The sequence below is a fragment of the Cupressus sempervirens genome, chromosome 6 (genome assembly GCF_028749045.1).
Source record: "Cupressus sempervirens isolate cs-2001-9-10 chromosome 6, ASM2874904v1, whole genome shotgun sequence".
NCBI classification, from domain to species: Eukaryota; Viridiplantae; Streptophyta; class Pinopsida; order Cupressales; family Cupressaceae; genus Cupressus; species Cupressus sempervirens.
The window spans coordinates 149,735,005-149,758,795 of record NC_143123.1 but is presented as its reverse complement, the minus strand read 5'-3'; the positions used below and the strand labels follow the sequence as shown (position 1 = coordinate 149,758,795).

Here is a 23,791-nt window from a genome sequence, read left to right as displayed (position 1 = left end):
CAAGCCTAATGGAAATGCATCTCCCCTCTAATAGCTAGAGAGGTGTACAACTCAAAGTCAACATCTTTTGCAATCATCTAAAAATCAGGAACTTTATTCCATAGTTAGATGAAATAGTTTTTCCGTGTGCATAGACCTAAGCAATTAGAGTGGTTAATCATTTGTTCGCTATCTCATCAACTGCCTTTCATGCTACATTGAAATGAATGTTAAGTATTTCCAATTGAATATTTATTATGAAACTTTAGCATGTTACATTAATGCATCCACAAGATGGTAAAACCTTCATATAGTTTAAATTATGCTCTTACAAGGAGATTAAAGACCTTTGCATAATGCATCTGAGAATCGTCTACCTCATGTAAAAATGCCTATTTAATGCATCCACAAGAAGGTAAAACCTTCACATAGTTCAAAAAATGATGCCTATTTAATGCATCCACAAGACGGTAAAACCTTCACATAGTTCAAAAAATGATCTTCGGAGGAGATCAAAGAAAGTTCAAAAAATGATCTTCGGAGGAGATTAAAGAACAGAATCATCTGCCTGTTTAATGATTCCACAAGACAGTAAAACCTTCATATAGTTTAAATTATGCTCTTCGGAGGATAGTAAAGACCTTTGAATAATGCATCTCAGAATCATTGTAAAAAGGCCCAGTTAATATCCACAAGACAGTAAGACCTTCATATAGTTTAAATTATGCTCTTCCAAGGAGATTAAAGACGATTTCATTACCATAGAAGCATTAGTCATTAACGCTCCACTTTGGGAAAATATCGCCAAGTTTAGGAAACGTAGATAACAAAAATTGGTGTTTTCTACAAGAGAACAACAAACTTCAGTTATGCCATCAACCATTAATCAAGAAGCTCGACTAGATGAATTATCTCAAATTAAAAACAATCAACCTGTCCCATCATACCCATTCACAAAGTCGACACAAATATGCTGAAATCCAAGAATAGATTATCCCATCCTCACAAGTAATTGCATAGTCCAATTAGAAATTAAGGTTACGCTTGGTTTTACCAAGATATGCCATGGTAATGCCCCAAATCAGTGATTGCTAATGCCATCATGTGTGAAACATTTCGTTTATAACATCAAAAAATTTGAATTATCTATCTAAGCCACGGTTAATAAAACGAGATCTAAAACTAAAATTCGAATGAAGTCATCTAGCCTTTCAAGTGTTATCAAGAGAACAATTTTTATTATATTGTCAAGTTACTATAAAAGCACTAATCTATGCTGCTGCTGACGTTTTGGTAGTGGTCAGTCTTCAAGCAAGCATCGTTACTACGTTTAAATTTTTCCCCATTATTGCAAACTTTAGTGTTATGCCTTTTCCAACTCATTGATCATATACAGCATTCCTCAAGCTAAAGTGCTACTTATCCAATACTAATTCAGGACTCAATACAGAGTCCAATTCTGAGCATAAAGCTTATACAGTGAACATCCAAAGATAACTGTATTATAGTCACCAAAGAGAACTGTATTATAGTCAGCCTGTATGATTGAAAAAAAAAACATAAACATCGTGTGCCACAATTATAATGTACAAGAACATTAATTACTTTAGAACAGAATCTGTAGAATCATCAGCATAATTGACTCCAAATTTAAATTTGTATGATGCCTGTAAAATTGAGAATAAAGAAAACTTTTCAGCATGTCTAAAGTTGGGAAATGTCCTATAGTCATTATAAAACAGATGTCAAAAACTACAATGAAAACACCCCATTTGGTACTGTACCATTTTCTATAACGTTTCACTGATAATATGATTAGGATTCCCTTCCTGGCTGTCAAGAGGCATGTATTGTGCCATTATGGCTCTAATTTCAGCGTCCACATATGACTGTCAAACAAGGAGAGAAAAAAATTATGTATCACTTGTAATGCACATTGCACACATAAAAAGCAAGCAAACATCTTAAAGTCCTTCAACATGAAACAATAAAATTCTCAACTAGAGACTTAAGCAAGCAAACATCTTAAATTCCTTCGACACGAGACAATAAAATTCTCAACTAGAGACTTACTCTGAATCTGTATTTGTAATATATGTAACCTCCAATAGCAAGAACGCACACCAAAAACAGCATAAAAATTATAGCACCACCACCCGAAGCTTTTTGTAGAGACTTCTCACCTGCATCACAAAACCATGACATGGAATAACACCTTTAATATGACTATAAAATCATGAAGATCATGTAGAAAACAAGAATGGAAGAATGCATATTCAAAATACTTTTTTAATTAAATAACAAATATATGGAAAATGACATATGTAACTGTATTAATGATGCAGGAGTCTTGCATCAGAAAATAAGGGGGACATAAATTTATTTATTTTTAAAAGGGAAAAAAAAATTAAAAACAATTTGGAGGAGAGATAAGAGTGACAAAGAATTAGAGGAAAAAAAGAAAAATATTAATAATAAATGTAACTTGTGGCTTGAGGGTTTATTTCATGTAAGGCTTTGTTTAATGTAACTCGCTAGGCCAACTTGTGACTTGGTTCGGTATAAGTTGAGGGTCTTGTCATTATTCATTATCCAGCAAGGAGGAAGTCATCTAAAGAGGAGTAGCTGAGAAGAGAGAAGTTTAGCAGAGCTAGTAGCTATGGCTTGGGAAACAAGAGATTGTTTGGTGGCTTGGGAGCACAAGTTTAGATTCTTCTTGGGGTTTCTAACAAATTGTGGATCTGGGCTAGCTAGGGTTTCAATCTTGCAATATCTTGCAAAATTCGGTATAAGTTGAGGGTCTTGTCATTATTCATCATTCAGCAAGGAGGAAGTCATCTAAAGAGGAGTAGCTAAGAAGAGAGAAGTTTAGCAGAGCTAGTAGCTGTGGCTTGGGAAACAAGAGATTGCTTGGTGGCTTGGGAGCACAAGTTTAGATTCTTCTTGGGGTTCCTAACAAATTGTGGATCTGGGCTAGCTAGGGTTTCAATCTTGCGAGATCTTGCAAAATTACTATAGTAATGACTTATGTATTTGGCCATAACCCAAAAGGCCTTACAGTCAAGCATATTGGATGTAAATCTTATGATTATATAATGAGAATTGACATTATTTTGAATCTAAATCTTCATATTATTGTTATTCTTCCACTATGTCATGATTTGCTAGGGGCTAGGACATCTCCTTTGGGGATTATCCAGACTTGCACTACATCAAGTGGTATCAAAGCAGAAGTTCTTGAGCACGTGGACAAATCGCCGAACCTAAGGCAATTTGCAGCAAGACCTTGGATTAAGTGAAGTTTATCAGAGCAGAGTTTGATCTTGTGATGGATTGTTCCTTCTAAAGTCCTGGATATCTTTGTTGTGCGGTAGTAGATTGTGGTTCTGACTTACAATTAGAGAGGACTCACTAATGGATCCTGAAATGGAGAGATGGTTGCGAAGACAGCATGTTGATCTTGTTGAGTGAAGATTGGATCTGGTTGGAGGTTTGTTGCAGAGGGTTTGCAAAGATCTTGGAAAATGCCTCCCAAAAAATTGGACCCTGGGATGATTGCAAATCTCCATGATGTGGTGGAAAAGAATATTTAAGAGATGTCTACCTGGTTTAAAGCTAGATTGATTAATTGAGTTAAGGGATGGCTGAATTTTGAAGAGATTTATCGAGTTGGAATCTATTGATCGGGAAGCAAGTTGTCTGGACGGTTAGAATACTTGTTCAAGAGAGAAGAGGGCATGGCAAAGTTGAGGTGGAAGTTGGTTTTGTTGATCAGTTTGTAGAGTCTGAAACGAAACCTACAGAGCAACTTGTGGCTATTGCTGAAGAGATTCCTAACCTTGTTGATGCTAAGATGGAGACATATTTTCATGATCAGTTGAATGGATCTATAATGGAAATTGCAGAGCATCTTATCGTGGATGATGAGATTGCCGATTATGAGGATTTGCATATAGTTGCCAATATGGATCTGCATTCATATGTTGTTGTTGAGATGATCAAGGATGTACTATTTTTTATTGATATGGTTGATATGGATGGTGCTACTGACGTCGAGTAGTATTTACATGTCGCTGGTGTGGATTCACTACTTCTTGATGTGGTTGAGAATCTACATGATACTGCAGATTTGTATGTTCCTAATTTGCCTATGGTTGATTTGGCTGAGGATTTACATGCTGCTCTTATTATGGATTTAAGCTTACAAGTTGTTGACATGGATTTCATGTTTGAGGATGTTATCATGGCTGGTTGGGATTAGTTGCAGGAATTGTTGGTGAAGCATTATGTTCAATTTGTTCCTGGGAGTGAGCATGCTGATTGGGTTACTGAGATTCATTCGATTCTAATGTTAGAGAGGAGATTTGTTCTCTTGTCCTTGATGGATTGGAAGCCTTTGGTGAAGATGAAGATGGTTGCAGATATTTCTTTTGGCATCAAAGTGTAGGACACACTTTTCTATCTACCTCGAGAGTCTAACGCAAGAGCATCTGCATCAGAAAAGGGGGGGGGGGCATTATTTTTATTTTTATTTTTATTTTTAAAGAAGAGGAAAAAAGGGGAAAAAACTAAAATAATAAATATAAATTGGAGTGACGAAAATTAGAGGACAAAAAAAAGAAAAATAATAATAATAAATGTAATTTGTGGCTTGAGGGTTTATTTAATGTAACTTGTTAGGCCAACTTGTCGCTTGGTTTGGTATAAGTAGGTGGTCTTGTCTTATCATTATTCATCATTCAGCCTGGAGGAAGTCAGCTAGAGAGGAGCAACTGAGAAGAGAGAAGTTGAGCGGAGCTAGTAGCTGCAGCTTGGGAAACAAGAAGGTTGCATAGTGGCTTGCGAGCACAAGTTTAGATTCTTCTTGAGGTTTTTACCAAATTGTTGTGGATCTAGCTAGGATTTGGACCTTGCAAGATCTTGCAGAATTGCTATTGTAATTGCTTATGTATTTGGCCATAACCCGGAAGGCCTCACAGCCGGGCATGTTGAATATAAATCTTATGATTATATAATGAGAATTGACATTAATTTGGATCTAAATCTTTGTATTATTGTTATTATTCCACTGTGTAATTATTTATTGGGGCTAGGACATCTCCTTTGGGGATTCTCCTGCCTTGCACTGCGTCAATTAAATAACAAATTGCATACCCTCACAGTGGGTATATCCATCTCCCTTAAACTGAACGCCATCAACCAAAGGACACTCGCAGACCCTCCCCCTAAAAGTATCCTGCAAAATGAAAGGACATAGATATTCATAGCATATAATATAAACAGCAATAAAAGAAAACTTACTGTAAGAAAAATTACAAAAAAACTCATCCGGGCAAAATAAAACATCTATACCTTGCAGGCTGTTATATTTGCCTTTTTATCTTGCCAGCAACCACCATTATTTACCAGACATTCATTTGTCTCCATGTCTGGGTTCAGAAAACATTATAGTTACTTTCAATATACTCATTATTATGCAATTGTCTGCTTTGCGTAGCAAACGCCTATGCTATTCAATGAATATACAATTGTATTTCGCCCTATTTCATGTTATACAGTTAACTCAAGAAATATCTAAATCTACCCAGATGAAATTGAATCTCACCATCATTCAAGCAAACTGCAGGTTCAGTGGTCTCCTTATAACCAGCACAAATTGCTTTCATGACAGCTCCTTTGTCAAGTTTTCCTGCAACGAGAACAAGTGAGTATACTACAGTTATGTATGCTCGTGTGAATTTGAGAAAAACAAAATATACTTAAAGGTAATAATCTCAACCTCTGTATTGTATGTCATTAATAATAAGAGTGGGTAATATTGTGACATCACCACGAGATCCATGTCCAACCTGAGGTATCCCCAACCCAAAGACGGACAAAGAAAAAATGTTTAAACAAAAATTAAAATTGATCAGCAATATCTAAAAATATTTTATGAAGAATTCTCATTTGCAAGTGAATAGAACTTGTCATAACAGAAAAATTAACACGTAAGCTAACCTGTTTATCTTGCTCAGCTTTCAAAATAGAGTTTTCAGTATCGGCATTGGGATCCCCCATGCACTTTTCTACCTTCTTCCTGTCCAGACCTGCCAAAAAGCATTTGATGAAAATGAACAGGAACATCATCTAGTCATATTCTTAATATTTAATTTTATTTGAATAGTCAAGAATCAAAACAGACAAATTAAAGCCCTGCAACTGATATAGTTTTAAGGAAAATAAAAAACAAATACCTAGAGATTTGATGACACTGTCTGCACATTCTTTGTTATATTTTTTGTCCTTCATTGGACACCTGATGTGGAAATCAGTAACGTAGTCCCACCAAACCCATGGTCTGTTATCCTCTTTAGCAACAGTAAAAACACACAGTTGTCTCAGATTTTCAGTCACCACATCTTTCCCATCATACCCCCGATTGAAGTCTTGTTCTGGATCAGGTGCGCAGTATCTTCCGTTATTAATGCATTGAGCTTTGCATTGCTTGCTCACTACAAAGGCTTGAGGGCAGTACCAAGTGATATAGTGAGGAGTAAATTGTGTGTACCCATTTTTCTCAAGAATTTGAGCAGCTCCTTTGAAATTCTTTAAAAACTCCATCTGCATATCACACTTCAATCCACATTCATCATTGCTATTTGTCCACAACTCATACTCCACACGTTCATCTGTGTGTGGAACAGACTCTCTCCAGTCCAAATTAATATTGACCATATTCCTCTTACTAATAGCATCTTTCAGTTTGTCACCTAAATTCTTCTCAATGAGTGCAGAGGGAATAGTGATATTCTGTTCATAAGCTGAACCACCTTCACCAGGCAAATCCATAGTTATCAAAGATTCATCCTTGTCATCAGCCACAAGGACAGCCGCTGCCCCAGCATTCTGAGCATTCCAGACTTTCAAAGCAAAATAGCAATCTGCAATGGAAGGGCAAAAGGCTCGATTCAGATAAAATAAACAAAATGCTGTCTGGACAATCAAAATCCAACCAAAGAAGTAAACAAAAGATTTAGTATTTTGTCATTTGAAAAATTAAAAGTAAACAAAGAGAATAAAATTGCATCTTGCAATCAAGAATGTCAAAAGCATTCAAGTTAAACAAATCTATAAAGATGACAAACTGTGTACAATGGAAATAGAAATTTTCAAAATACTGGTATGTGAAATATAAAATAGTCAAATCACAAAATCAATACACTATTTTTTGGCCCATTCAGTATTTCACATTTTCTTATAAGCATTTGGATTTTTTTAAACATTTGAAATGTTTTATTGAACAAACTGACAAGAATGAAGTTCTAGATCAACTCATCCAATGGGCTGTCATTGATAGATTCACAATTACCAATTTCAAAGAAAGTAAATCCAGTGTGAGAAATTTCTAAATTAGCAAATATTATTTTGTATTGTTGTTGTCCTCTTAAGTTACATATTTCACAATATAAGAAAGAATCACGGCAAACTTTCTCTGAAAAACTGTCATGAGAGGGCAATTGAAATTACTTCAAAAACCAAACATATAATGATAAATTGATTTACATGCTAGATGTGCAAGTTCAGCCAATTAACTCGACGAAGTTACAAACAATTACTTTTAACACACTGAATTGCCCACATAACATGGATGATCAAGGCATCCAAAATTATTCCTCAGTATCTCCTCTTTACAAGGACTTACTTTGTGGTCCTATCAAAATACCCTGCACTGAAACAGGACTTCCACAATTTCAAGTTTCCAAATACCAATAAAACAGCAGTTAAAAATATAAAAACTTGGGAGTGAATACATTTTCATATTATTTATTTTGAATATCAATCAACAAAGCATCTATTTTTCATTTACCCATATGGTTTGAATAAATTCTTTCCAATACCCTATGTCTTAAGATTTGTAGAGTAATAACCAAGAAAGGCTGCAGGTAAATATCACCCAGCATTGAGCTGGATTGTTTTGAGCACTTCAGCCTTACAATGAGTAGGGTTTTTGGTTACTAAAATGTAGTTTTTTTATATTACTGCAAACAAAGCAGAGTCTATTCAATAATCTGCAATTTGGCATTGGGTTCATGTTATGCCCTTAGACCTCAAGTGTTTGGCTTGTGGTTAACCTTTAACTCCTAATAAGTCATATTAGGATTATTAACTTATTATTTATTTATTTAAGTTGGTCTTGGAGCTACATAGTCAGTCATATTTAGGTTGGTCTGGGTGGTATCTCTTAGGCATGAATACAGTATCTACAGGAGGTAGTGAGTCCTATCTTATCATCATGTCATGAAGTGTATTCTCATTGAAGATATCTGGAGGTCCACACCCTAAGTGGCTTGTAAGTTTCAGCTATTACAAAGCATTTGCAGCATATTTTGTATTATCTTTCTCCTTGGTGCAAGTTATTTCATTACAGAATCTGAACTGCCCAGCAACATAAAGCTATTGACCACAGCTATCAGTCAATAAACATAATTTTTCAAATACATTGCCAAAACTGCAGTTTTTCAACAAAACATCCTTGCAGTATTCAAAATAAAATTTAAATACACTTTTTTCACTTTTGCATTATTTCTCCGACTTCACTCTACAATAAATTCCAGTTTCAACACAAAGGAAACAAATGAACAGGTGAATTGATGACCAGAAAAATTAAGTTATGCTTCTAGCGATGGTGGTTTTCAACGTTTCCACATTGTTTTCACTAGTTCTCAAGCTGCCATGCGGAAGTTAATGCCCGCATGAGCTTTTCATACTTTCATTTAGCTCTTCTGAGTTAGAGTTAGTGTTTAGGTATATGAAATGTTTACTTCTAACCAGAATTCCTAACATCAAATAACAATGTCATAAACCCTAACCCTAAGATTTTTCAAAGGGTTTAATTTCTTTTCGGAAACCTTGCTTTAAATCTTCAACAATTATTCTAGTTTAAGGTTAGGATTATGACTATACAAAAATTTAAAAGGTACCATATAAAAAATTAAAAGGTGCACTTGCTATATACTAACCCTACCCCAATCCCACAAAAAACACATTTAGGGCGGAGGACTGTTTTTTGCTCATGTTAAACTTAGAGACTGCTATGGTAAAATTAACAGTAACCCTTAAAAAGTTCAAATTTAGGATAGGATTTTTAAGTTTTATTTTTATTTATCATTAAGGCAGCTATGCTTTTCTGTTTTTAGTATTTATTAAACCAACGGCTATGCAATATTTATTATTTCAAATAAAAATACACAAGTCCCATAAGCTGAAATGCTACTTTTGCAGGAATGAAAAGAGTAGAGGAATTAACTCTTTCAAATAGAATTTAACAAAGTTATCAGGGCATTATGTAAAAGGTTGCAGAAATCGTCATAAGGATGTAGCCTACCAAGCACTGTGGTCCCTTGAAGCTTTGAAGAAACCAAGGTTAAATAAAATTAGAAGGCAAGTAGTACAATGGAATCAGCAAAAAGGTCTTCTAGAATCAATAAAGTTGGCAACAGATCTTTAGCTGAGAAGGAACTTCCATGACAAACTCACACCAACACTTTTGTTGCACTAATCTTCTGCCCAAAATCTAATACCAGACCTGAAACGCAACTATCATTGGAGACCATGGGTTCAAGAAAGAATGCTCATTCTTGAGTCCAAATACTTATAACCAATTTTGGGCATTACTCAGGCATCTTGTCCAATGTTGCATGAACTCTTGTTAGCCAACAATTATTTAATTTATGACATTTCCATTGAGCATATCGTCCAATGTTGCATAAACTCTTGTTAGCAAACAATTATTTTATTTATTTATGACATTGCCATTGTGCATACTAATTTTAACAGCCCCATCATATGATACCCTTGATATTTATATGATAAAATGTGGTGCAGAAAATGAGTGAGGTGTTTGAGCAGCATCACAGGGAATTATGGTTGCACTCTAATGTCAAATAGAGGGACTTGCAGAAAAAATCACAATGTTAAAAACCCGACAAAGTGGAAGTTGCATGATCTTCCTCAAATCCATGTATGCATCTAACAAAATGAAATTGACCCCCTTATCTTTTTACATTTGATAAGGTAGTGAAGGTTGAATAAAAATATGAGGTGCAATTTATAACACAATGCAGCAAATTGTGAGGCAGTCATTAAATTTGTAATTAAAAATAAGCACCCGTGTTGTAAGGACCATGCACAAACTATTGTGTTGATTTAAGATATAAGAAATTTGCAAACTTCCAACATTTAATTCTACAATTGAGGAAAGATCAATCAATAATTTCATATATAATCACACCAGGGTGTTCTACAGGATCACATGCTTCCCTGAGGTAAAGAGCTCATTCAAACAGGTGTGACAGGTTTTCCACTCACTTCCTTCCATTGTAGAATTTGTGTCAAAAGACGAACTTGAAAAGCATTATCATTTATCAGATTGGGTTGAATGCAGTTTTTGCCAATCACATAATAGTATCACCAATGCATGCCATGTTTTTGAGAAGTCATTTTGGATGCATGCACATACACTTGTGCAAATTTCAAAGCTTTTAATCAAATTGCTAAGATTGGCTAATGGTGAGACTCTCCTTATGGGTTATCATCATAATGGCATGGACATTATAAAAAGGAGGTAACATGGTCAAAAATGCATAACGGTTGGAGCAAATACATGCCAATGAGGGAGCTTATTGGTGATGGATGGAATTGTCAAATGCATTACAACCTTCATGCTGCTGGATATTACTCAACCCATGTTTTTTTATTGTACCTCATTCAAGGATAATGGTTCTATGCTCAAAAGGAGAAAACCAAACACGATTGAATGGGTAAACAATAGGTTACTTGAAAATTTCCTTATTATTACAATTCATCTAATTTGATGAACTGTACAAGTCACTCAATTCCTAGAAGAATTAAGGCAATGCCTACAAGAAGATACAAATCACCTTCAGATGAATTGCAACACATTTAGAGCTAAAAGTCCAACTTGCTTTTAAACTTTTCTTTTTAATGTGTTCAAGATGATAATATTAATCAACAAGTTATACACATGGCTAAGGCATTTATTTAATTTCTATTCAGAACAATTTATGAACCCCAACGATTTAAATTATATATATATAGTTAAGAGAAAAATAAATAAAAGGAAATAGTGTAGATGTTCAGTTTAAATTTCTCAAGGGAAAGAATTGACAAATTTTACTATTATATCAACATTATGCACTTACATTTCTCAATCCACTGCTTAGGGTATATACTTATTTCTGGGGGGTTAGGTGACTCTACAACACCCAAGATCAAATGAAAGACCAAGATAACTTCCACAAGAGAATGGCAAGACAGCTGCAGCAAGATGCAAGAATAATATTATTGATAATGGACATAATAAGAATGTACATAATAGGCCTGCTAATATGGGCAGGCAATAAGAGACAATGATAGGGATTAGATAATTACCACTAACAAGGTGGAATCACATGTCCACCAAAGGTGGACCATCCTCCATTATATAGTGAAGTATGTGTAACATGAGGAGGAGGATATTGTGATACGTGCACTAAAAAAAATCTCACACATTGAGTGCAATGCAACAACTATCAACACCACCATGTGCTAATATAGTTGCAAACTCTTGGGTGTCTCATATGCAAACTACTATGCAATGCATTATCCTAAGTAAGCTCAAGTAAAGTGTAAATAGTGAATATTTAATTACACCACCACTTATATTCAGACACCACATGAATCCTATATTTAATGTACATTATGGCATATGGTCTTACCATATTAAATATTTAATCATTATATTTCCATTAAACAAATTGCAAGAATTATAATGAAGTTATTAGCATCTATATAGTAGCATAGATATGGAGGTTAGAGGATCACAGTTTATTCCATAAATATATTAGCTATCAAATTATAGGTTTCGTTTATTTATTTCCTTATAAGGATTTTATTTATAGGCTGTGGACAAACTCCTTGGACAATATTTATCTCATAGATAACAAAACAATACAAAACTCAAAAAACTTGTGCATTGCATAGACCAAGTGGCATTTTGGCCCTTTGTTGGATGTCTCGACCTAGTTGGTAATGTCTGTATAAAAATATGCTCTGAAGATCTGCACATTCTGGGTATATTGCAGCCGTTTAAAATCTGCACATTCAACCTATCATATATTCTGAATGCAACCACTTGAGCAAACAACAGCTGAATGATTTGTCTTCATCTGCCAAAACCTTAACCTGGCAGCTTAAGAAAATTTGAGGGTAGAAACTTTAAATACTGCTAAACTTCAATGAAGCTTAATAATAATCAGTAATTTAGCTTCCCTAATTATTATTTTATGTGATTGATGCTCAATAATTTCAAGTTTCTGGCATTCAATAGTAGGTCAAGATTTTATATGTTTCTACTCTCAGGCAGCATTGAAGGTGATCAACCTAAATAATTTGATGAGTGACCCTAAACTGGAATGGATCATACCTTGGAGATGCCCTCATTTAACAAAGGTGATTTGTCCATCTTGAATGAGGCATTAATGACTATGACCACAGTTATAAGGAGAACAGGTATTAAGCGGCGTCAGCTTCTGTTTCACATACTGTGGTCTAGTGGACTAAAAGGCCAATTGTCTTTTTAAATTTTGAAGTTTAAGACTTAAATTTGTAACAACTATACATCACTTGATCCAGAATCTGATAATCATAAAGAATGTAAGAGTAATTGGCAACATTGAATCTTCAATTATGTCTTTTGTTTGAGCATTGTTTCTCCTTCTCCGCATTATATTTAGCACAGGATTAACAATTGCAGTTTTTCCCTATAGTTTTATGAGTATTTTTTTAAAAATTGCCAGATTTACAATTTTGCCAATTATAAACCTGGGAAAATGAATTTTCTTCATTTTTTGATGGCAATGTGACTGACGAGTAAGGCTACTACGTTATTAATTCTCCAATATATTTTGAGAAATAAATACACAATCAGTTACACCAAAAGAATTTTTACAAACCCACAATTGTACTCTGTTCTGTTAATCGTGCCAAATAAGAAAAGAAAAATGTCACTTCAGATCATATGCTTAAGAGAAATTGTTTATCAGATCATTGCTTGCTCGTTACATAGGGTGAATGCCAACAAGTCAAATTCAGACCCTTAGGAAATGCACACACCATGAATGACACGGAGAAGCCCAAGTTTCAGACATTCGGTCTAACTTAAGAGTTTTCTCTGATTTAAAGTACTGCGGGTACAAAGTCACATGTTGACAGAGAGCTTATAATCCACTCCAGTGGGCAGCACTGTGTAGTACATATGAATATAAACAAAATGAAGAAATGGATTTGATTCCCCAGTTGGTGTATCTAGAAGCGAGAAACCATGCCAACTGCAAAAGCTATGTCAGGGTGTGTCTGTGTCAAGCTATGGAAGCTCCTGTGTGTTGGGTGATGGGAGCCCTGCTTGTGCTCTGAGGAGCTGATAAATTTCAATTCACCAACCATTAAAATGAAAGTTTATAATGAAGAAAACAGTCAAACTTTTGAGATTTTCAATATGAAAAGCAAAACCAATTAGGTCTCAAGTTGGTATCAAACTCGGCAATCATTGGCACATAAGGGAGAGGACCCAGTCCTTGAACACCCTAACTTCGTGCTTAGCAAGATCTTACATGAAAATTTCAAATCAATCCCAATTTTTTACAGCAACTTACTTGATAAGTAGGAGATAATTTCCACAGCAAGTCAAATTGTGATATTGCTCTCAGGATTAATTGTGTGATTTTGAGTCAAACTCATTGACCTATGTTTCATGTGTAGTGATCAACATGAATCCATCTCTCATTCAGAATAAATGGAACACTTAGCACTCATTGGATCTAGGTGATGCTCACCGGGGTGAAGCACAAGGACTTCCCGGGAGGTCATCCATCCCAGTACTACTCCAGCCTGAGTGCACTTAACTACGGAGTTTCCTCCATGGCTAAACCAAAAGCTTGTCACCCCATTTGCAAAACCTTCACCAAGTGCTGTGCCTTATGAACCATTCATTAGAAAGCCCCTTAAGCTCATCAATTGATAAGTAGGAGATAATTTCCATAGCAAGTCAAATTGTGATATTGCTATCAGGATTTAACTATGTGATTTTGAGTCAAACTCATTGACCCATGTTTCATGAGTAGTGATTCAACATGAATCCATCTCTCATGAGAATAAATGGAACACTTAGCACTCATTGGATCTAGCAAATGCGGTTGCAAGCTTTGGGTTTAACCATGGAGGTGTAATGTCCCCATTTTAGCAGTTGACCAAGTGTGTGTGCGTTAGCTTTGTTCTACATGGTCCCGAGGGCTAACGAAGGGTTTAATGGGATCCTGGAGTGTTTTGGCCTAGTCATTTCCAGTTTGGGCCAAAACGAAGTTGATTTACTTAGTTTCAGGCATACTTACTATTTTTAGTAAGTCGGCAGGACACAGTGCAGGTCAATTTTGGTGATTGGATTTGATACTCCTTGGTGAGAGCTTTCCGATGAGCTATCACTCGCATTATTCAGAGTCCGATTGCTAATACATTTTACTGCCTAAAGTTTTATTAAAGTAATGTCTAATTTAATTGTAAAATATTAAAGTGTTACTTTAATATTTATTTTATGGTGATGTGTACCCAAGGGAGACATAAAGGGTATTTTAATATATGTTTTATATATTACACATCTTTTATCCCACATTGCCCATATGAGTTGAGCGGACCCTTGGAAATAGAATAAAAGGAAGCATTTGTGGCTTCATTAGGCAGGTTGAATATGAGAAGAAATTGGTGTGTGAGTTGCAGCTCCGTTCTTGGCATTTGAGGACGTTTATCCTCTCTTGTGACATTCTAGACGTCATTCCCTTGGGGTTTGGCCTTTGGAATTCTTTGTTATCGGCTTCATTATCAGGCAATTTAGTTGCATTTCCGGCTACAGGCGGATTTGGTATTTTGCTCATATCTTCTTCACTACTTGTCCGATGCTTATGCCGCTTTGAGAGAATGATATTACGAAGGTAGTGGACTGATGGAAGGACAAAGTACTGTAGCAGCAAGTTCGAAAGCATGTGCTGGAGTATTATGTCAATAATGCTGAAGTAATTAGTGAGTTGATAAATCTGCCATGTATTTGGTTTTATGAATTCTGAAAATAACATTTATTTGGCTGTAGCTCATTTCCACTTTTGCATATTATTGTAGTTTCTTTCTTGTTTATGTTGTATGATACCAATTCCATGCACAAACACAACAAACAAATAAATGTTTGATTTCTGGAGTTATAAGGGGTTTAAAACATTAAACAGAGAAATAAGAGGTTGAATGCAAACTGTTTGACATAATTCCTTTCAGCAATTTGGTTTAGTTTTTGGGACATTCAGGGGTGCCCATTACAGTGGTATCAGAGCTATAAGTCCTGCCATCCTGTGGAGGTCTTATAAGGAATTTGGAACAGCCGGATAGAGGGAAAAAGTGTTTGATCAGAAATAAATAAAAAACACAGGCTAAGCATTTATGTTTGAGCATGCGACAGGGGTCTTATAATTTCCGCGATACTAGAGCAAGACAAAATAGGATTTCAGACTTGCAAAGCAAACAGTCTAGTACATCCGTGCAGGTGGACATTGAATCCCACCATACAGACACAGAGGAGATATTCTTTGATCAGGACAATAATATGGGTGATCGAGATGACAGGAATACAGGATTAGGCGGAGGCGGAAATGCTGGTCCAGATCAGGGGGAGGTATTGTTCAGACAGTTACTGGATACATTAGAGCAGGAGCAGCGTATGCAGCAAGAGCAGAATAGGCGAATGGACATGATGTTGCAGCTCATGGCTAGACAGATGGGTGTCAATATTAATCCAAGTGATGCCAACAACAGAAACAATAACAATGAGGGAAACAATAACAACGGGGGAAACAATAACCATGGAAGCCAAGGCAACAACAATGGTCCTGAGAATAACATTAATGGTAATATTGGACACGGCAACAATGGGAATGAGGCTGATAACTTTAGACACGTTGCACGTCCAGTGCGGACTGCGAGCTCGAGACCTCTTCTACCCACTTTCCCACCCAGAGATCCGGTTCAACCAATAAACGAACCGCAGATTACCGAGTTACAGGATCAGTTCAGGAGGGACTGGGAGGCTAGTGGACCGGAGTTTCAGGCGGATATTTCTCTTAGAGATTATACGGACTTGAGGATGAGACACATGCCTAAAGTAGGAGGGAGGAATCAAAACTTTGAGCTGAGGAAGAAAGTTGGAAAACTTTCTTTACCTTATTATGATGCTTCAGGAAAGATGACTGCACAAGCTTGAGTGCAGAAGGTATATACATACTTGCAGCTAAATCCTCTGCCTGAGGAGGAGGCTATCAAGTATGCGGCTATGCACTTGGATGGCGTTGCACATGAATGGTGGCATCATGGCATGGTGACTTTGGGGCATAATCAGATTACATCCTATGAGGAATTCACTGAAACATTGATTGGGAGATTTGACACTAAGGATCCCGAGTTACATTTCAAGGAACTAGCACAGTTAAAACAGTCAGGTTCTGTGGATGCTTACATTGCCGAGTTTCAGCGCTTGTCTGTATTTGTTACTGATATCTCTCCTAGGAGATTGCTGGTGTTATTTTGTGATGGTCTTGGTGATCCATTACGAGGTTGGGTGAAGGGACATGATCCACTCACCTTAGCTGAAGCAACTAAAAAGGCACGAGATTTAGCCCCTTCGGTATACAAAGGAAAAAACCATTCAACAGATTCTTCCTACCGCAAGGACAAAGACAAAAACCTGTTTCAGAAAGAGTATAGCAAACCCAAAGAAGGATCAAAAGGACTAGACAATGAAACCTTGAATGAACTTCGAAAGAAGAAGCTGTGCTTCCATTGTAGAGAGCCTTGGGACTTATCTCATAAATGTTCTCTCAAGGCTAAGACAAATCAAATGGAGTATTTTTCAGCAGAAGAGTCAGAGTCAGAAGGGGAGGATCAGCACTCCGATTCAGATGAGGGTAACACTATAGAGGAGAGCAACATTCCTAAGGATGATAGATCGTTGGCACGCTTGACAAGGGCCCAAAAGGCAATCACATTTAAGGTCAGGGGTACTATCCAGGGGCAGAAAGTGATATCTCTTATTGACACTAGGGCTACACATAACTTCATAGATGCACAGTTGGTAGCCAGGAGAGGGTTACAGACAAAGGAGCATGATGGGTTTAGAGTCATGTTGGCTAACGGTGATAAGTTATTATGCACTCGGAAGATATCTAATCTTCGCATCAGGTTTGGAGATGGCTACGAGTTGGAGGATGAGTTCTATGTTGTGGACATGGGAGATTATGATGTCATCCTCAGCATGACATGGATGGCTTCACTAGTTGAGTTCACACTCAATCTAGCGAAATTGGAGATGAGATTCCAGCGTGAGGGCAGAACTGTGGTACTTAGAGGACTTTCAGATGGAGGTTGTAGAGTAGTGTCCTTGAGGAGAATGCAGAGACTTTTTCGTCATGATGACATAGAGTGGGCGGCAGAGTGCTACATTATGCCAACTTCACCAGAGCCACAAGAAAAGAGTCATCCACCAGATATCCAGAAGATACTTGATAGACACGCTAAAATATTTAGCGATATTCCTCATGGGGTTCCTCCTGACAGAGGGATGGAACATGTTATTGAGCTCGAGGAGGGAGCCAAACCAGTTATGATTACTCCCTATCGTCATCCTAAGAAACACAAGGATGAGATAGAGAAGGCGATTAAGGATTTGTTGGAGATGGGGCATATCAGGCCCAGTAAGAGCCCCTTTGCTTCAGCAGTAGTATTGGTAAAGAAGAAGGATGGGACGATGCGCATGTGCATCGATTACAGGGCATTGAATAAGAAAACAATTAAAAACAGGTATCCCATTCCTAGGATTGATGAACTGATTGATGAGTTGCATGGGGCATGCTTCTTCACCAAAATTGATTTGCGATCCGGATACCATCAGATCAGGATGAGAGCAAAAGACATTGAGAAAACAGCCTTTCGATGTCACTATGGCCACTTTGAGTTCATGGTTATGCCATTTGGTCTAACCAATGCACCTGCTACATTTCAAAGTTGTATGAACCAGGTATTCAGGAAGCAACTGAGGAGATTTGTCTTGATCTTCTTTGATGACATCTTGGTCTTCAGTAAGACCTGGGAGGAGCACTTACATCATCTGGAGGAGGTGTTATCTATTCTGGAGAGAGAGTCATTGTATGCCAAGGAATCTAAATGTGAGTTTGGCATGACTGAGCTCCTTTACCTTGGGCATATCATTAGTGCAGATGGTGTTCGGGTTGATCCCAAAAAGATTAGAGCTATTGTAGAGTGGCCTACTCCCACAAACCTTACACAGCTTAAGGGATTCTTTGGTTTATGTGGTTTTTATAGGAGGTTTGTTAAGGGATTCTCACAGATTCCTACACCCTTGACAGATCTTACCAAGAAAGGAGCCTTCGTGTGGACAGGGGCAGCACAGAGGTGTTTTGAGCATTTCAAGCAGGTAATGTCTTCATGTCCAGTTCTAGCTCTACCGGATTTCACGAAGCCTTTTGAGCTTCATTGTGATGCATTAGGTGATGGGATTGGAGCAGTATTGATGCAAGAGAAGCATCCCATTGCATTCAAGAGTAGGAAGCTCCGGGGAGTTGAGAAAAGTTATTCTATCTATGATCGGGAGATGTTGGCCATAATGCATGCATTGGCCAAATTTCGATCATATTTGGTAGGTGGACGTTTTGTGATCAAGACTGATCACAACAGTATTAAATACTTCATGAGCCAGTGTGATCTTAATGACCGGCAACAAAAATGGGTGACTAAATTGCAGGCTTATGACTTTGACATAGAGTTTGTCAAAGGTAAGAAAAATGTGGTGGCTGATGCCTTATCTCGAAGACCTCACTTATGTGCTCTAGCAGAGATTTCAGGAGATTGGAGAGATCGAATTATAGCAGAGTATGTCGGAGATGCTTGGGCTTCTGGATTGATTTCAGGTACCATACAGGATGATCGCTATGAGGTGATAGATGGATTTATCAGAGTTCAAGACAGGGTTTATTTGATTCCATCATCACATTTGAGAGAGGCGATACTGAAGGCATTTCATGATGCACCCACAGCTGGACATCCGGGTGTCTTCAAGACCTACACGCAGATCCGAGAGCGGTTTTCATAGAAAGGGCTCAAGGATGATGTTCAGAGGTATGTTAGGGAGTGTGTGGTTTGTCAACAGAATAAGGGAGAGCACACATTTCCTGCAGGTTTATTACAGCCCTTGCCCATTCCTGATAGGAAATGGAAAAGTATTTCGATGGACTTCATCACTGGTTTACCACGAGTGCAGGGAAGGGATTGCATCTATGTGGTGGTGGACCGCTTGACGAAGTTTGTTCACTTCTTTGCTATTCCGTCCACTTACACAGCGGCACAGGTGGCAGATCTTTTCTTTAGAGAGATATTCAGGTTACATGGGCTGCCCAGATTCATTGTCAGCGACCGGGATAGTAAGTTTATGAGTGTTTTTTGGCAAGAGTTGTTTAGGTTGTGTGGTACAGATCTTACACCTAGCACTAGTTATCATCCGCAAATAGATGGGCAAACAGAGATTGTGAATAAATGGGCGGAAGGATATTTGAGGAACTATGTAACTACACAACAAAAGGCTTGGATTAGATGGTTGCATATGGGAGAGTATTGTTATAACACCACTTATCATATGTCCATCAAGATGACTCCTTTTATGGCACTCTATGGTTATGAAGCACCTAGCTTCATGGATTTAGTTTTAGGGGACAGTAGAGTGCCCAAAGCCAAATACTTATTGCAGGATAGTCAGGACATCCTGAAGGTGCTCAAAGAGAATATACAACAGGCCCAGAATCAACAGAAATTGTATGCTGATCAGCACCGAATAGAGCGTAGCTCCGAGGTAGGGGATATGGTTTACTTGAGGCTACAACCATATAGAGAGTTATCGCTCATGAAGAGTGGAGCTTGAGCTTCCAGAGGGCAATCGAGTGCACAATGTGTTTCATGTGTCTAGGCTTAAGAAAGCCATTGGTCAGAGAGTAGTGCCTTTTACAAATTTACCCCCTTTGGATGAGGAGGGGAAGCTTGTGTTAGTACCCGAGGCTATTCTGGACACCAGAGAGAGGAAGGTTAGAAACAGGATAGTGAAGGAGTATTTGGTCAGATGGAAAGACCTGTCGGAGGAAGATTCTACATGGGAGAGTGAGCAGGTTATTCAATAGGCTGGACTGAGATTGCTTGAGGACAAGCAATTTCAAGGGGGGCGGACTGTAATGTCCCCATTTTAGCAGTTGACCAAGTGTGTGTGCATTAGCCTTGTTCTACTTCTACATGGTCCCGAGGGCTAACGAAGGGTTTAATGGGATCCTGGAGTGTTTTGGCCTAGTCATTTCCAGTTTGGGCCAAAACGAAGTTGATTTACTTAGTTTCAGGCATACTTACTATTTTTAATAAGTCGGCAGGACACAGTGCAGGTCAATTTTGGCGATTGGATTTGATACTCCTAAATGAGAGCTTTCCGATTAGCTATCACTCGCATCATTCGAAGTCCGATTGCTAATACATTTTAATGCCTGAAGTTTTATTAAAGTAACGTCTAATTTAATTGTAAAATATTAAAGTGTTACTTTAATATTTATTTTATGGTGATGTGTACCCAAGGGAGACATAAGGGGTATTTTAATATATGTTTTATATATTACACATCTTTTATCCCACATTGCCCATATGAGTTGAGTGGACCCTTGGAAATAGAATAAAAGGAAGCATTTGTGGCTTCATTAGGCAGGTTGAATATGAGAAGAAATTGGTGTGTGAGTTGCAGCTCCGTTCTTGGCATTTGAGGACGTTTATCCTCTCTTGTGACATTCTAAACTTCATTCCCTTGGGGTTTGGCCTTTGGAATTCTTTGTTATCGGCTTCATTATCAGGCAGTTTAGTTGCATTTCCGGCTACAGGCGGATTTGGTATTTTGCTCATATCTTCTTCACTACTTGTCCGATGCTTATGCCGCTTTGAGAGAATGATATTACAAAGGTAGTGGACTGATGGAAGGACAAAGTACTGTAGCAGCAAGTTCGAAAGCATGTGCTGGAGTATTATGTCAATAATGCTGAAATAATTAGTGAGTTGATAAATTTGCCATGTATTTGGTTTTATGAATTCTGAAAATAACATTTATTTGGCTGTAGCTCATTTCCACTTTTGCATATTATTGTAGTTTCTTTCTTGTTTATGTTGTATGATACCAATTCCATGCACAAACACAACAAACAAATACATGTTTGATTTCTGGAGTTATAAGGGGTTTAAAACATTAAACAGAGAAATAAGAGGTTGAATGCAAACTGTTTGCAATAATTCCTTTCAGCAATTTGGTTTAGTTTTTGGGACATTCAGGGGTGCCCATTACAGGAGGAGACTCCGTAGTTAAGCGTGCTCAGGCAGGAGTAGTACTAGGATGGGTGACCTCCCGGGAAGTCCCGTGCTTCACCCTTGTGAGCATCACCAAGATCCAATGAGTGTTAAGTGTTTCATTTATTCACTACTCATGAAACATGGGTCAATGAGTTTGACCTCAAAATCACACAGTTAAATCCTGATAGCAAGATCACAGAGCAACTTACTTGGCAAATTGTCTACATATAACTAAGGGTTTCACATCCACATCATCAATTATGTAATTGAAGCCACATCAATATGCTTTTTGTCAAGTTGTCAAAACAAACAAAAAGTGAGATCATCGTTGTGCATGAAGGGCGCCCATACTTGGACAGATAATGTGCCATTACATCATTGGTTACTTTTTACAATTAAGGGTACATTTTATTCAGTTTTGGACAGTCATCCTTGCAACTCCTATTACAACTAACGGAAAGAGTAACAAGTACATACACAGTCCTCTCCCCTAATAAGAATCATTTCAAACTAGCATTAAGACAAGTTTTTTTTTTTAAAAACCTAAATATATTCAGTAAAAAAATTATTACACAATTGGGCTACTAAACATTACAAGCAAAGAAATAGCAGAATTGCAGAATCTATGCAACTTTAATGGGCATAAGAGCTTTTCAGTTATATAGTTGAGAGAGAGAGAGAAGTAAGAAGGTTGAAAACTTGCCTCCACGGTCGACCAAAACAATAGTAGGAAGTCCTCCAGGTTTTGGTTTAAAATCCACATTCTCAAAATCCTTGCAACCCTTGTGATTCTCCTCACTATAAGCCGCAGTGCCGATCATTGATCCCCCATACTGAGGAATACCGAAATTGCCTATAGCGCTGTCATATGTGCCCTTAATATTATCCGGCGAAGTCACCCCTAAATTATTCTTCTCCACCACAAATTTTCCCATGGCCGGGGATGCAATCCAAGCCACTGTTAACAGAAACATCGCCAACAGCCCATAGCCGCTGCCGCCCCTTTTTCTCGCCATGGCTGTTGTCGCCAGAGGAAACCCCTGAGTAAAACTTAGGATTTTTGTAAACTGCTCGAAATTTTCAGGCCTATCATTCAATCTTTACTAATTCGGGTATATAATATCGTTAAACTTTCAAAGGCCGTCTTGCGTTTCGAGCCCCGGACCTTGCCAAACATAGAATCTATTTTAAATGAAAATTTTAATTTTCGAAAACTAAAAACAGCAAGATTAAACGCCTACTGGGGAAAACACTATATGTACAGAAGGCAAGGAGGAATTTAACAACTAAAAACCCTTTACCAAAAGAAAAAGATATATACAACAGGATTGAAATATATACACTGCCGGCTTCCCAATTCTGGACTGGGACCGTCAAAATCCACGCCAATAGATCGGCTTTCCTACGTCGGCGGACTTTCCCCAAATTATTTCCGGATGGGTTTTGACATTCTCGGCATTAAACCAAAAATAGACGAACAAAAGGATCAATTAGTTCCTCGCTAAAAAAATACAAGATGGTTTAGCAAACAAGTAAGGTTTCCATTGACGGAACTTTGTCTGTATGTCCTTCTGGTTTGGTTTATCATTCAAGGAGAGGGGAAAAACGGTTTGCTTAATGACCAATTTACCGTACATAACTAAGCACAGGTGTCTTCTGAAGTACTTAAACGTTGTTCCCGAGGATTGCAATTGTCGTAACCCGATAAAAGATGCCTCTGATCATTTTTATTTACTTGAAACAAAACTTACTAGGTTATAAACCGAGGTTTCGTTTACTAATTGAAAATTAATACCTAGTGGAAAACGTAGAATAAGAAACGTGATCGAAAGGACATGAAATTCTAGATTGGTTGCTCCTCCAGCAACGCTGTCGTAATTACAGGCGAAATTGTCGTGATGTTTACTGCCTCTTTCCCCTACCCATTTATCCGATTTTGGGGCCACCGCCTTCATTATTGTGTAATTAATCTTAATAGATTATTAAACTTTGTATTATCTACCTCGTTTCCTTGCTAAAATATGATTTGAGATTTGGAATTTGGAATTTGAAATTCTAGATTTGGAATTCTAGAACTTGAAATCCAGGTCACTGTTTTTGGGATTTGATTGGGGATTATTTGATCTACCAAGAATTCATAATAAGAAAATCATTTCCTCTAGTTAGTTGCACATTTCTAGAATTGGAATATCAATTAGAATAAGCATATTTTAATTTTTTTACTTTATTTCTAGAACAATTTCAACTAATAAAGATGAAGAAGTTCAACTATTCAAAAAGATAAATGAAAGGATATCTTACTTGT

The 23,791-nt window shown here is 37.3% G+C and overlaps 1 protein-coding gene across 10 annotated transcripts; it reads right to left on the bottom strand.

Moving 5' to 3' along the window:
* Positions 1–1,195: 1,195 nt before the first annotated feature.
* On the bottom strand, positions 1,196–23,383 carry LOC149551675 (vacuolar-sorting receptor 1-like). 10 transcript variants are annotated; one of them, XM_089787195.1, is made up of 11 exons: positions 23,282–23,383; positions 22,190–22,526; positions 6,216–6,902; positions 5,980–6,068; positions 5,759–5,828; positions 5,585–5,668; positions 5,332–5,408; positions 5,134–5,215; positions 2,053–2,162; positions 1,764–1,868; positions 1,196–1,646 (listed from the first exon to the last, which is right to left on the bottom strand). In XM_089787195.1, exons 2-10 carry the CDS (start codon positions 22,500–22,502, stop codon positions 1,770–1,772), a joined length of 1,611 nt encoding a protein of 536 aa, XP_089643321.1. In that variant the 5' UTR covers positions 22,503–22,526; positions 23,282–23,383; the 3' UTR covers positions 1,196–1,646; positions 1,764–1,769. The 10 variants fall into 10 exon arrangements, with proteins under 10 accessions (XP_089643321.1, XP_089643315.1, XP_089643323.1 ...); XM_089787189.1 differs by lacking the exon at positions 23,282–23,383 and adding an exon at positions 22,788–23,187 and having other exon boundaries at positions 22,190–22,651; XM_089787197.1 differs by lacking the exon at positions 23,282–23,383 and adding an exon at positions 22,788–23,187 and having other exon boundaries at positions 1,196–1,516; positions 22,190–22,651.
* Between the last annotated feature and the right edge of the window lie 408 nt (positions 23,384–23,791).

Excerpts from the sequence above, each read along its gene's own strand:
- LOC149551675 (XM_089787195.1), bottom strand. The coding sequence starts at position 22,502 with ATGGCGAGAAAAAGGGGCGGCAGCGGCTATGGGCTGTTGGCGATGTTT. Across the intron at positions 5,829-5,979 it reads AAGCTGAGCAAGATAAACAG|GTTGGACATGGATCTCGTGG; the intron begins GTTAGCTTACGT and ends GGGATACCTCAG. Across the intron at positions 5,409-5,584 it reads TGCAGTTTGCTTGAATGATG|ACATGGAGACAAATGAATGT; the intron begins GTGAGATTCAAT and ends TTCTGAACCCAG.